Source organism: Calypte anna, chromosome 5A (genome assembly GCF_003957555.1).
Source record: "Calypte anna isolate BGI_N300 chromosome 5A, bCalAnn1_v1.p, whole genome shotgun sequence".
Taxonomy (NCBI): Eukaryota; Metazoa; Chordata; class Aves; order Apodiformes; family Trochilidae; genus Calypte; species Calypte anna.
Window position 1 is genome coordinate 41791671 of NC_044251.1, and position 15168 is coordinate 41806838.

The window sequence follows — 15168 nt, forward strand, 5'->3', positions numbered from 1 at the left end:
GGCACATGTTCATTGTGGGGCATTGCCAACCAACAGTTAATTCCTTCTCTTTGATATAACAAAACTATAGAAACACAGCACTGAGGGCTTCCAAAAGCTTCTTCACTGTTACTTTTCATAATAGTAGAGATAGAAGGCATTAGGTCTCATCCTCTGGCTGAACATGATTAAAGGCTCTAAATTAGCTTTAGTGAAAAGAGCTAAAAACTTAAATTAAAAAAAAATTGGGAAAAGGACACAGTAATTTAAATCAGGGGGGTTTTGCTTGCATTACAGAATCAGTTTTTCACATTCCTGATAAACTCCAGCTCAGAAGCCTTTAAAATATAACTTCCCTATGCAACAGCTACAGAAAGAGACAGTCCATTTTCCAGCCCATAAAGAAACTATCCTTGCAAAAAACTTTACAAATGATAGGGCAGCCTGCATTAGTTAAGAGCACCTACTGCTATCCTTATCTTCAGAGACAGGACAGGAATATGTATTTTGCATTAGATTGCTGCCTCAGGCTTCAATTCTTACATTAATACTTCAGCAGAGAAGAAATAAAGAGAAAATCTCCTCTGACTAGAAAAATTATGTTGGTCAGAAGTTTTAGTATCTCTTTGCTTACCAGTGGTGGCTCCAAGCTTGTTAAGTTATTACAGATAACCAGGGGGATGATGTCTATGGCTTTTTTGTGTTTGGTTTAAGTTAAAAAGGAACAAGGAAGAGTTAAGATTATACAGCAAGAATCCGGCCTTGATTTAAATCTGCACTGATTGGATCCTACACAGCTCTTACACTGTCTTTGACTGCTTCTTAGGGCACAGCAGATTTAATATTCTCCCACAGTGTATTAAATGGAGCAGTCTTGGATCAGCTACCAAGAAAGCAAACACAAGAGCTTTACTCTTGTGGTAAAGAGCTTAGGTTGGATCCACAGAATAAAGCTGTGAGCAGCAATCTCTAGGGTATGCTGGATGTGCTCTGTATCAAGGGCATGCTAAAGGAAAAGCCTGAAACTGCAAAATTGATTTTCAGAGAGCAGAGAGGCTGTAACAGCACTGGGATGACCTGTGCCTGCAGTGGCCTGGGCTATCAGGCAACATGCTGCAGCATCCTGCACCAGCTCAGAGGTATGGAGACAAGAGTTTAATATCCAAATAATCTAATCACAGGCTGCTCTCCCAGACAGCTGTATTTCAGTCACTTATGCACAACAAAAAAGGTCAAAAGTTTAAATTATAAAGCCAACTGAAATCTCCTATTTCCTACCTTTCAGAACCATATGTTTTAATTACAAAATCCTGTATCCCAACAGCTATTCTGAACTCCATTTTCCCAGAAGGTAAACATCAGGGTGTTAAGAGATTTGTCTCTGAATACCTGACTACTTTTACACATTTCCTCTTCCTTTAGCAGGGTGGAGGGAGCACAAGCTAAAATCCCAGTTATATTTATTACTTGCTAGCATTTCATTAAGTGAAATGGCAAGAAAAAGCCAGCAGGTTTGATGTATAAATCTGCTAAGCTGTAGCAAGCACAGCATGCCCACATCTCATCATTTATTTAAACCTGGTCCATCAGCAGGCTTACTTTTGCTCAAAGAACCATCTCCTGCAGAAGTTATGCACACAATAACCTTTTTTATTTATTTATTTATAAACATCTGCATTTACCATACAGTCAACTGTTTTTTCTCTTTTGGAGACAATGTATGCTTTACCATGAATACTCCAGACAGAAAGACAGACTCTTCTTTTTTTAAGGTAGAGGGGGATGAAAAAAAGTACCCTGGATTTAGCATCCCTAACCTAAATTTAGGCTAAAGACAGGTTGGAATTTATTTCCTACCAAAAAAAAAATAAATTGCTATATATATATAAAAAACCTGCCAAGAAAATAATATTACTGCCAGGAAAATGCTTTAAATAAATACTAACCAGCACACGTCCTCCAAAGATGTAACCTTTATTTCCCAGCACAGCACATGTATGAGCTGCTCGAGGCTGAGGTGGATCTCCACCCTGAAAGAACCAAAGAAAGATCCTTCAGAACATCAGCAAGGTGCAAGTGGCAAGTCAGCTTCAGAGAGACTGCAAAACTAAGGCCAGTGTGCAGCAACATGCTGACACAACTGCAGCTTTAAAAGGAAATCATTTGTAGTCATGTCCAAGACTCCACAGACATGAGAAGATAAATTTGCCAAGGACAGCTTTAATTGAGTTCCCTCAGTTGCTAATGTTTAATATATTCCCTCATGGTCTGATTTATCATTGCTTTGCTTAAGTAAAATTCAGTTAATTTATCTTTGATTCCCAAGCATAAAATTACAGCAGTATATCAGTTATTGTTGAAATCTCCTGTGCAGCTTTATTTTTCCAAAGGGTGAACCATGAAGAGCTGGTACTAAAATCTCTGGGAATCAGATCATAGAAGTTTATGCTACATCCAATAGCTGCATGCCAAGAAGTCTTCCCTGTGTAAATCAGGAAGATAGTAAAGTAAATTAGCTTTACTTTTCAATGGTAATTTCATTTTTTTTATTTAGTTTTAGAAACTTTAGAACATCCTATGAAGACCATAAAGTAGTGTCAGACATTCAGTACAACATAATTCTGAGCTTTCACAAAAGCTCACCAGGATTTTATGAACCTTTATAGCATAGAATCATATTAATAACAATAAAGAGAGATGTGTGCATTACTATCATACTGGGAGAGTGAGTACACATGCCCCTCTGGGATAATTAAAATAACATCTTTGCTGAAGAATATCTGACCTGTTTACTCTAGAAATACAGCATGACTTGGAGATATTTGTTCAAAAGATTTTTCAACACTAACTTTTGAAATGAATACAGCAGCTCCACAGACACAAAGCTCAAAGTAATGAGTGTATAACTCTTGCATACTAAATATTTATCTTTACTTCACAAATTAAAACTGAAGGCCTAAACTAGCAAAGCAGGGAGTTTACTCTGCATCCTCTTGCCTTCTTGAACTCTGTGAAAGCTGAATGGTGGACCAAGGGAGAGTGGATTTCAAGCCCACTGTTGCTCTTCCCTGTGAGGGTGCTGAGCCCCTGTGCCAGGTTTCCCAGAGAAGCTGTGGCTGCCCCATCCCTGGCAGTGTCTCAGCCCAGGTTGGATGGGGCTTGGAGCAACCTGGGCTGGTGGGAGGTGTCCCTGACCATGGCAGGGGGGTGGCAGTCAGCTTTAAGGTCCCTTCCTGCTCAAAACCAGTCTGAGATTCTGGGGCTTTGAGACTTTTTCAGCCCAATATATGAAAATTTATGAAAAGGGGAAGCAGGGGAACAGAGCAAACTCCCCAGCAGACCCTAATCTCTCAGGGGGTCAACTCTCAGCGATCTGTTAGGTTATCCATGTTGCAGATTAATTATACACAGACAGACTCATCCAAATGGCTTCATATCAAAACAGTTCAGATGAATGGGGTTTGTTTGTTAACCTCAGTTTGATACCAGTTAAAACCATTCCTGTGTTCTTCATTCCTAGGCCTTTGCTGGGTGTCAGGTAGGACAGACACAGAACTGGCTCCAGCCATGAAACTCTTCCCTAACCAACACCCTGGCAGGATCTACAAGGGCACCTGAAGTTGGTTCACTCATCATCATCCACCTCTGCAGGACCCCAACTTGCTTTGTGAGGAGCCTCTGCACCCCATTCCTCAGCCCTGCTCTGGTATTCCTAATAAATGCTTTTCTGGAGTATTCCAGTGCTTTGTCTTTCCAGCTATGGAGCACTGACAGCAAGTTTATATTCTCAACAGTAATTTAAAGCTTGAATATAAAGCTTTATCTTAAAACTACCCCCTAGATACAGAATATTGTATCATCCAATATATCCAGATTTCCCATACCTCTCTGAAGCTTATGATATTTTTTTTGCATCAGAAACACATTATAGAGAAAAACACCAGCCTAGCAACACCCTCTGGAGGAAAATAAATCATTTCAGTTCTGCATTTTCCACATTTTCAGAGGCACTAAGTGTCTCCCTGTTTAATGCTGTAGGCCTGAGCAATACTAAGCATAACCCAGTTAGTTTTTGCAACACCCATTTCTAGAGCACAATAAAGTATTCAAAATGCAGAAAAATCACAATTGTGTCAAAAGACTAAAAAGCACTCACCCTAATTGCTGGTTGAGACCAAGTTTGTGTGGTTGTATCAAAAACATGAACATCATTATGCCATCCCCAGAATATCTGTCCTTCCTAAAAAAAAAAATAAAATTACAAAGTAAGAACATTTTGGGTTAAAATCTTTGTGTCTCTTAAAGATAACAAAACCAGAAGTGATCTATTGAAACAGAAAATAAAAGACAGAATTTTATTAAAATAAACATGCATTAATAGTTCTAATAATGATGCAGCAGCTCAGTTCTAGCTGGAGGTCAACAGCACTCAGGAAAGGTAGGGCTGATGACACTTTACAAATGGGCTTTGGGTCCCAACACCACAGCAGACAAATTCTTCTAGGTTAGTTTTAGTTTAACATGCTAAGAAATAAACAGACTGTACAAAGTTGTACACTTCTGCAAGTCACTATTTAACACTTGATGTAAGCATCTATACTCCCCTGAATGCACATCTCTTATTAATTCCTGTTACTAAATAATCAATCCCCTTCCTTCTCTTAACTGTAAGAAATCACTCTGGGAAAGAAGCTAATCCAGGCACCTTCAAGTAATGGCATTTACTCTGGATAACAAATTACAGAGATCAGCTGAAAGTATTTGTCACTTCAACTTGTGAAGCTATAAGTTCCCTATTCAAGAAAAAATAAATCCAAGGAAATAAAGTCTAAAATTTTCTGGGAGCTGCATATTTAAAACATGTCTTGAGATGCCTTTGTTCCTCCTCTGACAGCATTTTGGTTCAAAGCACTCCAAGCCTAGTGCTGAGTACTTGGAATATTCTGAACACCCACTGCTCCCCAACCTGCAGTTATCTGAAGTTTCAAATGGAAGTAGAAGATTCTAATTTGCATTCCTGCTGGTGCTACAAATAAAAGACAAATCAGACAGGGTTTTGTACTGACTGAGCACAGTACAAAAGATCCCATTTTGACAATGAGAAAGAACAAAATCACTCTGAATGGTGACAAAACTCTTACCCAAAAGGCATCATGGACATCAAAACAGTCACTCAGTTCATTATGCTTCCTACAGCCATAGCCACCAAAATATATTAGCCTGGAGGAATAACAACAAAAAAATAAATTAAGTGGGCTGTTTTGTAAGTTATATTTGAATGAATACACTGTAATAATTACTTTCAATTTTTGGTTTATCTGCTGTACTATTAGCAATAAAAAGAACTTTCATACTGCACCTAATTACACAGCAAACCTTCCTGAGATGAAGGCAACCAATTATATAACAAGCCTGACAGAAATCCACAGAAATAAGGAAGGAGGCTGAAGATACCTCCACATCTTTATCCACTATTCCTCCATGCACAGGTTTATTTATCAGTTACGTTTTCAGACATGATTCTCTAAATGACACCTAACACACAAGGCAGTGAAATGCCCATGCTACAGCTCGACTTCCTACCCTTTTCTACTGAAATCCCTGCTGGATTTCAGCCTTCCCTGCACACCTTTTCACAACTGTCCCCAAAGTTGAGCCCACAGCCTGCCTGTGACCCACAAAGTCTCTCTAGATTATAAAGAGATCCTTTCAGCTAAGCCCTGTGGAACAGATTGCATTGCAAGTATGGTTACACACCTCCCAGCCTAATATTCCACCCATGAAATGGCCATCCATAAGTAAGGGCTCCTAAAGTTTTGTTTAACTTCAACATTTGAGGATATTTGGTATAGCTGTTAGTGATCTTGGGAGAAGGCAATTTAGGAAATGATGGGATGGTGAAGGTCATTCCAGACTGACATTCCTAGGGAAACAGAGTTACTCAAAGCATCGTGCAATACACCAAGACATCCTGACCTGCAAATTCACATCTGGTGGAGTTTTAAGGTACACTTCTGAGCAGGTGAAGAGCTTGTCTCCAAGTATTCTGTTCAACTAAAAGGTTACACTCTGCCACCTAAAGTAGGTGATTTTCTCAGTATGAGGGTTACATGATGCTCTGCATAGATTAATTTGGTGTTGAACACCAAGTTAAGTTGTTCAAATATGTTTATTTTTCTGTACTTTGCAGTTAAAGTATAATTACAAAACTAACCTCTAGTACTATACAGTTTATGCAAAACCTCCTAGATGTGGATTTCAGAAAAAAAGAAATAATATCTATTTTATACTGCTCACTGGATATCATATTCTTACTTACAGTAACTTTTATGACAAATAACTGACATATCACTTTCTTGTGACCAGATATGCCACAATATCCAGACACTTTCCATAACAAACACAAAACCTGAAGTAGAATATTTATTTTTAGCTAAGTACTTTTTCTAAATACACTCAGTACTCTAAACACACTCAATAACTTTTACATCACCAACACCTAGGCTGACTTAGGTCTTACAAAGATACTCAGTGAAATGTCTGCTATTTTCAGGATTTATATGCTACTGAAATACTTGAAGATGTACTTCATGTATTTTACTGCAGGTAACAACTTAATGCTAACATAATGAAAAACAAACAATGTTATATTTATAGTGGTTTTTAACATATTAAAACTTGAACCATAAGTAACTGCATAAACACATTAAGTGTTTTTAAGTCCATCAAGTACATTTAAAATACACAGATTTTTTTATCTAAAGTCTCAAAGCATTCCAGAAGCTTTCACTAAAATTCCCACCCCTCTCCTAAAGGGAGTTTATACTTACCATTAATTCAGCTCACATGTGAGAAAACTGGCAGAAAGTTGTTAGGAGAGTTACACAAAATCCCATAGCAAGTCAAGCTAAGAATTAGAGTTTCATGAATCCCAAACCTGTGTTCTCTTCACTTTATAGTACTTCCTCTCTGCAATTAACACACATTAAATATTCTTAATATGTTACCTGTCCTTATACACCCAGCAGGAAAGCTTGTCACGTGGTGTAGGAGGTTGACCTTTAAAATTTGTAATTTTTTTCCACCTATAGGTTCCATTTTTTGTTCGCAAATTAACATAATAAAGCTTAAAAGAAAAAAATTGCAACATTTTCAGTATAAATGATGTTAAAAAATCCAGCACAAATCACCAACAACCCACCACCCCCCAAAATACACTACTGCCTTTGGAAAATAATAATAAAAAAAAGAAACTGTGACATATACAATATGTATTAACACCCAGGGAGAGTCCAACACACCACAGAACACAAAGTGTGAGAATTAGCAGTGAGCACTCAGCCAGACCAGGAAAATCCTGCTCCTTCCAGAGGAACTGAAGCCTCTGGAAAAAAATGGGCAAGACAAACAGCTTCCAGTTCAGTTCTTCTGGCAGAACTGTCAGTGGTTCTGCCTGACCCAACAGAAAACTCAACTGAGATGTGATTACAGGCTCCAGTTTAATTATTTTCTGGTCAGGACTGAATTCAGGCTCCTTTACAGTAAATGTTACATCAGCTCATTCCCTCTATTTTGCTGGTTCAGTCTTCCTGATACAAAGAAAACTGGTAACTATGTTTTTCTTATCATCTGATTATATAGGAAAGGTTATCACTAAAAAAGAGGGGAAATACAAAAGATATTCTGAGATCAATTTCAGTTATTGCTGCCAACATATTTAGAAAGAAAAAATTAAATCAAAAGTAATTGCAAAAGCACTGTCAGTTTTCAGATATAGACACAGGAAACTTCACCTAGCAAGTCTTATTCTGAAGTTATGATTCAATGAAAAATCCCAAAGCAATATATGGAGTTGAATATTAAAACAAAAAATGAATTTTTTTGCCAGTTAAAATAAAGCTTTTCCTTAAATTTTCCTTGATTCAAATGCAAAGTATATTAAATAAAACCACAAGGCTTTATCCAAATAAATAAATAAACAAATTCAAATACATTATGCTCTAAAAGAAAAGAATACAATACCCGATTACTGTATCCTTTATCATCAAATCCACCAAAAATGTACAGCTTCCCATTAATGCTTGCTCCACAGCTCCCTGACATGGAGGTAGGCAGTTCTCCTTCCATTAAGTGCATTGTCCTGCAAGTTAGCACATATATTAAGTCTTGTAACACTGCTTCCAAACATCCTAAAATTAATTTAATATTAATATTTTTCTACTTAGACCTAAAAATACAGCTTTTGCAATGTTTGGGCCATTATAGCACTGGAAGCTACAGATAAGAGATGAAGTCATGCTCCTGTACTATCAAAGTAGATTCATGTCAATGTTGGGCCTGCATTTATGAAGCTGCAGTTCTTCTGAAGGTGAAGCCCATGTTCAAAGAATATTGAGATTAAACATGAATTATTCAAAACCTGGCAATACTCTTAAATCCCTAAAATGCCTGGAATGAGCACTTGGCATTGCTGTTATTTTATAAAGAGACAACTAAGGCAGAAGTAGAAATAAAGGTCAAAAGCACCCACTGATTTTGGTACTCCCTATCCTACTCCTAAAACTCCATTTTGCACTGGGATTAGAACAGAAAAAAATCCCCAATAATGCAAATTTTAGCAATGAGTTCTCTGTTCTTCAGTTTCCAGCCTTAAGTCTCACTTACAAACCAGTAACTCCTCTGAGCATTAGCCCAAGAGCACACCTACAACCTTTCCTCCTCATTGCAAGCAGCTTTGCCAGGATCTCCCTCCAGTTTCTACAGAAGGCAGGGACCTGGTGTTTCCCACACACACTGTGTGTGATGTGATGTCTGTGGTGTTTCCACCTTCTCCCCACACCTTCAGCCTCTGCAGGTACAGCAGCCACAGCTGGAGGAGTTGCTGGCACTCAAATCCTTGCCCCAGCTTTGCTGCCAACATCTCAGCTGCTCTCACCCCTAGTTAAAGCTCCCTTCCCCTGATGTTTTCTTCTCAGCTTTTCTCACCTGTCTCTGTGCCTTCCAAGTGGGTCTTTAGCCCAGTCTCAGTCCTGGCTTCCCACCTTCAACGCCTGATTCCATTTCTTCTCTCTGCTAGATTTTGCTGACCCAGTTAATTCATCCCCTTCTTCAGTCCATCCACATTTACATCAGATGTCTTCATCTTCTACCACTGGTGGCTTTACTGATGAATTCTTACAACTTTCAAACACAGAGTCATTAAGGTTGGAAAAGACCTCTAAGATCAAGTCCAACCATCAACCCAACACCACCAGCCAATTAAAGCATGTCATGAAGTGCTATGTCTTCTGAACATCTCCAGGGATGGTGACCCCACCACTGCCTTAGGCATCCTGTCCTAATGCCTGACTGCTCTTTCAGTAAATAAATTGTTCCTAAGATCATCACAGAGTCATGCAATGATTTGGGTTAGGAGGGACCTTAAAGCTCCTCCATTCCCCACCCCTGCCATGGTCAGGGACACCTCCCACCAGCCCAGGTTGCTCCAAGCCCCATCCAACCTGGGCTGAGACACTGCCAGGGATGGGGCAGCCACAGCTTCTCTGGGAAACCTGTTCCATAGTCCCCTGGAGTCTTCTCCAGGCTGAACAATCCCAGATCCCTCAGTCTTTCCTTGCAGCAGAGTTGCTCCAGCCCCTGGATCATCTTTGTGGCCCTAATATCCAATCTAAACCTCCCCTCATGCAAACAACCTCCTTTGAGGTAGCTGAAGTGAGTGAGAAGGTCTCCCCTCAGTCTCCTCTTCTTCACACTAAACAATCCCAGTCCCCTGAGCCTTCCTAAGACTTGTGCTCTAGTTCTAATATTTGACCTTAGCCCAACCTAAAAGAACTGGAGGCAGCCATTAAAAGGAAAAGCTTTTTATGTGCTAGATCTCCAGACAGGAATGATCCACATGTAACCTGTCCTTGCTGGAAATGGAGCTCACTCAAAGCTGCTCAGGGCACTGCTTCCAAATCTCTTTGTTGTGGCACCAGCACTGCCCCAGCCCAACTTCCCCCTTTCTGCTTTCACTCTCTGGTGCCTGCTCGTTCTCATGTCATGCAACTGCCTGTGCTGTAAACTGAATGAGATCAAGAATGGATCCAGGTTAAAAATAAACAGATCCAAAAAAAGAAAAGTTATATCTAACCCAGATGACTTCTGGGATCCAATTTCCCACATGACTGTATGAAGAGCTGCACCAGAACAAGTGATACAGGGACACCAGGGGTGAAAATCAAGATAGAGTGTGAGGTTCCTTTTAGCCAGTCCTTTAACCAAAAAAAAAAAACCAACCCCAAAACAAAGAGGAAACCACCACAGTCTGAATGAGGGTACTTTTATCTTACTTAAAAATGAAGATTTTATATGGAACTTCACAGCTTCATGTGCAAACTGTTGTTTTCCAAGTCAGTGACTCGACCAGACAGATGTGGAACTTCATACATACTGTAAAACACCTTCCTGACCAAGCCCTCCTCCCCTTTTCTCTCCAAATTGTTGGGCTGAACATGGGCCCAACATATGCATCTCCTGAATATGTGTATGCAAGAAATATATAAACAGGTGGTAGAGCAGAAGGGCAGCTGGCAGAACACACATAGAAGCCCAAATGAATACTACTATACCAGGCTGAATGGAATTATCCTAACAGAAATCACTGGAAAACTTGTAAAAGAGGCAGTGTTATCTCTCCCCACATATGATATGTAAAAAATGAATGTAAAATGTAAAGATTAAATGACTACTGATGTGCAAAGTCTGATTAGTTTGAGCAATTTATGCAAATGCACTCATAACACAATTAGTTAAAAATATATAATCGATATAATTTTAAATAAATCAAATATCACAACATCCAGTGGTTTAGAATTCATTTTAACCTAAAAGTTTATGTATGGAGAACTAAGCCAAAATAAATGCCCAAATAAAATCATCTGTTTTCATTACAGAGCCTTATGTCTACCATTTCAAACATTCTTGAAAAAAAAAAGTTATATTTACAGAATGAAGGAGTTTCATACAGTTAATTTGCAAATAGTTGGTTTTCAGTCTTTACATTAAATATCTGCTATTTAAACTCCAGGGAACAGGACCAGTAACTCACCTGATTTTTTTTTTTCACCACAGCTAATTGGAATATATGCAAATATCAACTTTATCTCTTAACTAAATATAAACGATGCAACTTACCATAACCCACTATCCATTTCATAGATCCAGAGCTCATCATTAGGCAGATAAACTTCATTTTCTTCAATTGACTGAAACAAAGCCAAAAAAAAAAAGATTAAAGCAAAACTGGAAAATGTTAAATCAATTATGCATTACACACCAGACATTTTAAAATTAAATACCAAACCACGTTACTTAGCAACACAGAATAAACCTGAAGGAGATAATCTACCAGAGTATAAATCATACCCCAGCACTACTGCTCTGATCATTAAAATCGTAAACAGGCAGCTGAATAATGCTTGTGTTTTACATTTTTATCCTAGGAGTTCAAAAGAGATGCTTTTCATGTTTTGAAGGTGTTAAAAATACTGGGCTGGGTATTTCCTGATGTAATGGGAGCTCTGTTGGTTGTTAATAGCATCTTTAGTCACTCTTTTTAAGGTGTGAAGATTCTAAAACAATACATTTGGTGTATCAGAGATAGGGAGAGAAGTGTTTCAATATTCAAAAGGTAATATTAAGATAATAAAGAACCAATTTGTAAAAATAAGAAAATAGCACAACAAAAAGGGAAACGAGTCATTAGGAAATATACCCAACTGTTACTAACAGGTAATGTAACAGTACTATAATGTGAGCATGGATTTAAAAAAAACAACCCACAAATCTTATAGACTGTCAAAGCTCCTGCCCTGTACTAAAATGTTACTAAAGGAAGTTTTTTTTCAGTCGCTGATGTGATCACTCTGAGCAAACAAAAGACATCAAAGCATTAATGCTGCTCTTCAGGACTTCTTGCATTTTTATGTGAGAGTTCTCTCCCACCTGAAGAACATTTTTCCTCATTCCACAACCCTTATTTTTTCCTGAAACTGAGACTTTGCCACACTGTTTAGATGGGCAAAGACCTCAACAACTAAGCAGCAAATTAGAAAAAAAGTATTAATTTAATAACTTAATTCCTCACTCAGGCCCACTTGCTAAAGGCAGGGATTTACCAACTTAATGTTTTGCCAAGAGATGTGTAATAACAGAAAGCAGAGCAGATTTGGAGCTCCTGATTTAAAGCTAATTATCTTTTGTTTTGGGAGATACTTCTAATTAGGAAGCAATTCTTGGCATAATGTAAAAATATAGAGAAAAGTGTAATCAAAAAGCACAAAAAGAACAGTCACTTGCAGAGACTGAAGGAAGGGACTTGGAAGAACAAGATGCCAAATATAAGAGAGCTTAACCTATGCCAATTAATCCGTCTCTGGAAAACAGATCTAGAAAGACTTCCACACAAAGGCCATGTAAGAAATAAACATTATTTGTGAAATAATTATGAGGAATAACAAGCAGGAAAAGGAAGCCCCAAAGAATGTAATTGCAACACTCAGGCTGGGTTACAATTACACCATTAATCATTGCCTTAGCATTAGAAAGAAATGCAACTGTGAAAGAATCAGCAGCCAGACAGTGATAAAAAATAAATCATAAAGCAGATCAAAATTAAATGAATGTGAGGAACAGAAGCTAAATACAAACCTGAAATTTAATTATGAATAGTTTAGTTACTGATATTGATTACCTAACTTCAAATTATACTTTATTATTACCTTCCTAATTCAAAAGCTGCCAACCAGACTATACAGACTATGTTTGGTACAGTTTACCCTGGCACATACCTTTCCTACGGTATGCTCTCTGTTACATGCACCTTGCACTTTTCACAAAGGGCAAAATCTACTCAATTTAATCAAGATAAGCCAGCAGTCAGAGGCTGAGCATTTGCTACAGAACCAGCTCTGAGCAAATACAGTGATGTCAAAGTTTGGTGGGCAGCAGTCCACCACAAAAAAAAAAAAAAAAAAGAAAGATAATTTACCTGTGTAATGTGCTGCTTAAAAAGCAGCAATGATTTTTTTAATACTCTCCACAAGTAAATATAGAAAACTACTACAAATGTCTGCAGAGTTTATCTGCTAAACTTAACACACCTGTGCCATAAACCCAGGATGCTTTATAAGAAAAACCTCTGAAAACACTGTGCTAACCAATCCCACCTCAGTTTCTAAAGATCACAGAGTATTTCCAGCGATTTAGGTGCTGCACAGTGATCGAGAATATTGTGGAGTTTAAGGTGAGACAAGGACACTAAATCACTGCCAACTCACATTATGTTAAAAAATGCTTATTCTCAAGGTGGGTAACTTCTGGATGTTCTAAAAATACATATTCAAATCCTTACATGAACTGCAGTCATACCAGAGGGAAGAAGAGCAGTGAGAACAGCTTATAGGCTCCTGAGGGTTCCTCCATTTTATTACAGTTTGGCATTGGCAAGCCTGGTCATGCAATAGGGTAGAGAAACCCTGCTGCCCTGTTTCCTACCACAGCTCAGGGTGTGTGTTTCTGTCAGTAACACCTATTTGTGTTGTCAGGATTTCAGTAGTCCCCAGCACCACATCCCTTTTGAGGTCAAACAGATCAAGCTCAGCAGCTGAGCAACTCTTCAGAATTCACAAGGTGCCCAGCCCTACCCCACCTAAAGATTAGTTAAAAAACAAACAAAACACCAAAACCAAACAGAACAAAAAGAAATATCCCACTTCCAGAAGCTAAACAATAATGTCACTCAAGAAGATACAATTAGCCAACAGTACCCAAGAGCCCCAGAAATTTCCTTTACCCTACTACTGAAAACACTCATAATTTACAGTATTAACACTCACATCCAGGAGCCCCCAGGTAGAATTCCACCTGAGTTCAGAAACCTTTGCCCATTTAAGTTTACCTTTGTTTGTGAAAAACATAAATAGAATACTGAACATGTTAATAGAAACATGTTTTTGAGCTGTTCAAGACCAGGAATAACACCAAGCACCACTGCTTTCACGTTTCAGGGCCAATATGCAGACACTTCGGATAAAATAAACTGTATTTAATGTGGTATCATTCAGAATTCTCTTGTGGACAGAATTAATCCAGAGTTAAGAGTCATAAAGATTGATTTGTGCCAGAACTAATGCTCTTTCAATAGAGAAAAAAATGCAGAGGAGGCTTTAATCTGCCACCAGCTTCTTTTTAAATTACCAGAACTGCTTTCTGAGGGAGGAAAAGGCATTGTACGCAATACGCGACTACTAATAAATAAAAAATGCAGTGACTCGGAAACAAGAACGTAATTTACACACTGGAAAAAAACTCAGCCACAAATTACATCCGTCACCCCACAAAGGACGGGACAGCACAGAGGAACCGCACACGTTTTTAGGGCAGAGGAAGCAAACCGGCTCCACCAGCTCTTGCCCCGTGATGGAAGCCGCTCAAAACAGAGCGGCAGGCAAGCAGGGGCGGCGGCCAGGGACATTTATGCTTAGAGAAGAGGACACAAAAACAAAACACCGCGAGGGGAGCGACACAGAGAAAAGGAAACCCCACTCTTCGCGCCCTTCCCCTCAGAGCCGCCGCCATTTCAAACGCCCGCCCCGGGCAGGCGCGCTGCCCCCGCAGCCAATCAGCGCCCGCGTTGAGGTAAACAGCGCGGAGCTGCCGGCCCCGCCGAGGGCTGCACCCGCCGAGGGGGCGGACGGGGGCGACAGGGGGGACCCCTCCGCTCCCTCACACCCACCTCCCCCTCGCCCCCCTCACCCCGAGGCTCCTCAGGCCGCTTTTCCCCCGGCGGCTCCTCGCTTCCTCACCCGTATCGTCGGCCAACCCACTCGCCCGCCCCCCGGCTTCCCTCCCCCGCTCGCCCCCAGCGCCCGCCGTCCGCCTTCTCCCGCCTTACCACGTATCCCCCCCCACACGTAGAGAAAGTTCCCGTCCACTACGGCGCAGTGACCGCTCCGCTCCTCGGCCACGCAGAACTGCTCCGCGGAGTCTGCCGCCATCTTAGGAGGAGGAGGAGTAGGAGGAGGAAGCAGCTCGCCTTGCTTCAGTATTCGCGTCCCGCCACCGCCTCCTCCGGGAGAGGCTGCGGCTCTCCGCCGGTCGCTCCCCTCAGGCGGACGGGAAGCGAGGAGGGTCCAAAGTGTGGGGCGT

At 39.9% G+C, this 15168-nt stretch overlaps 1 protein-coding gene across 1 annotated transcript in view; it reads right to left on the minus strand.

Annotated features, from left to right (window-relative positions):
• The window catches only part of KLHDC1 (kelch domain containing 1), a 29118-nt gene extending 14082 nt beyond the window's left edge, over positions 1 to 15036 (minus strand). Inside the window, 8 exon segments of the mRNA XM_030452291.1 lie at positions 1926 to 2009; positions 4136 to 4219; positions 5121 to 5199; positions 6987 to 7105; positions 8002 to 8119; positions 11155 to 11225; positions 14915 to 14923; positions 14925 to 15036. Of these exon segments, the coding sequence (XP_030308151.1) occupies positions 1926 to 2009; positions 4136 to 4219; positions 5121 to 5199; positions 6987 to 7105; positions 8002 to 8119; positions 11155 to 11225; positions 14915 to 14923; positions 14925 to 15017 (657 nt within the window). The 5' untranslated portion in view covers positions 15018 to 15036.
• Positions 15037 to 15168: the final 132 nt, after the last annotated feature.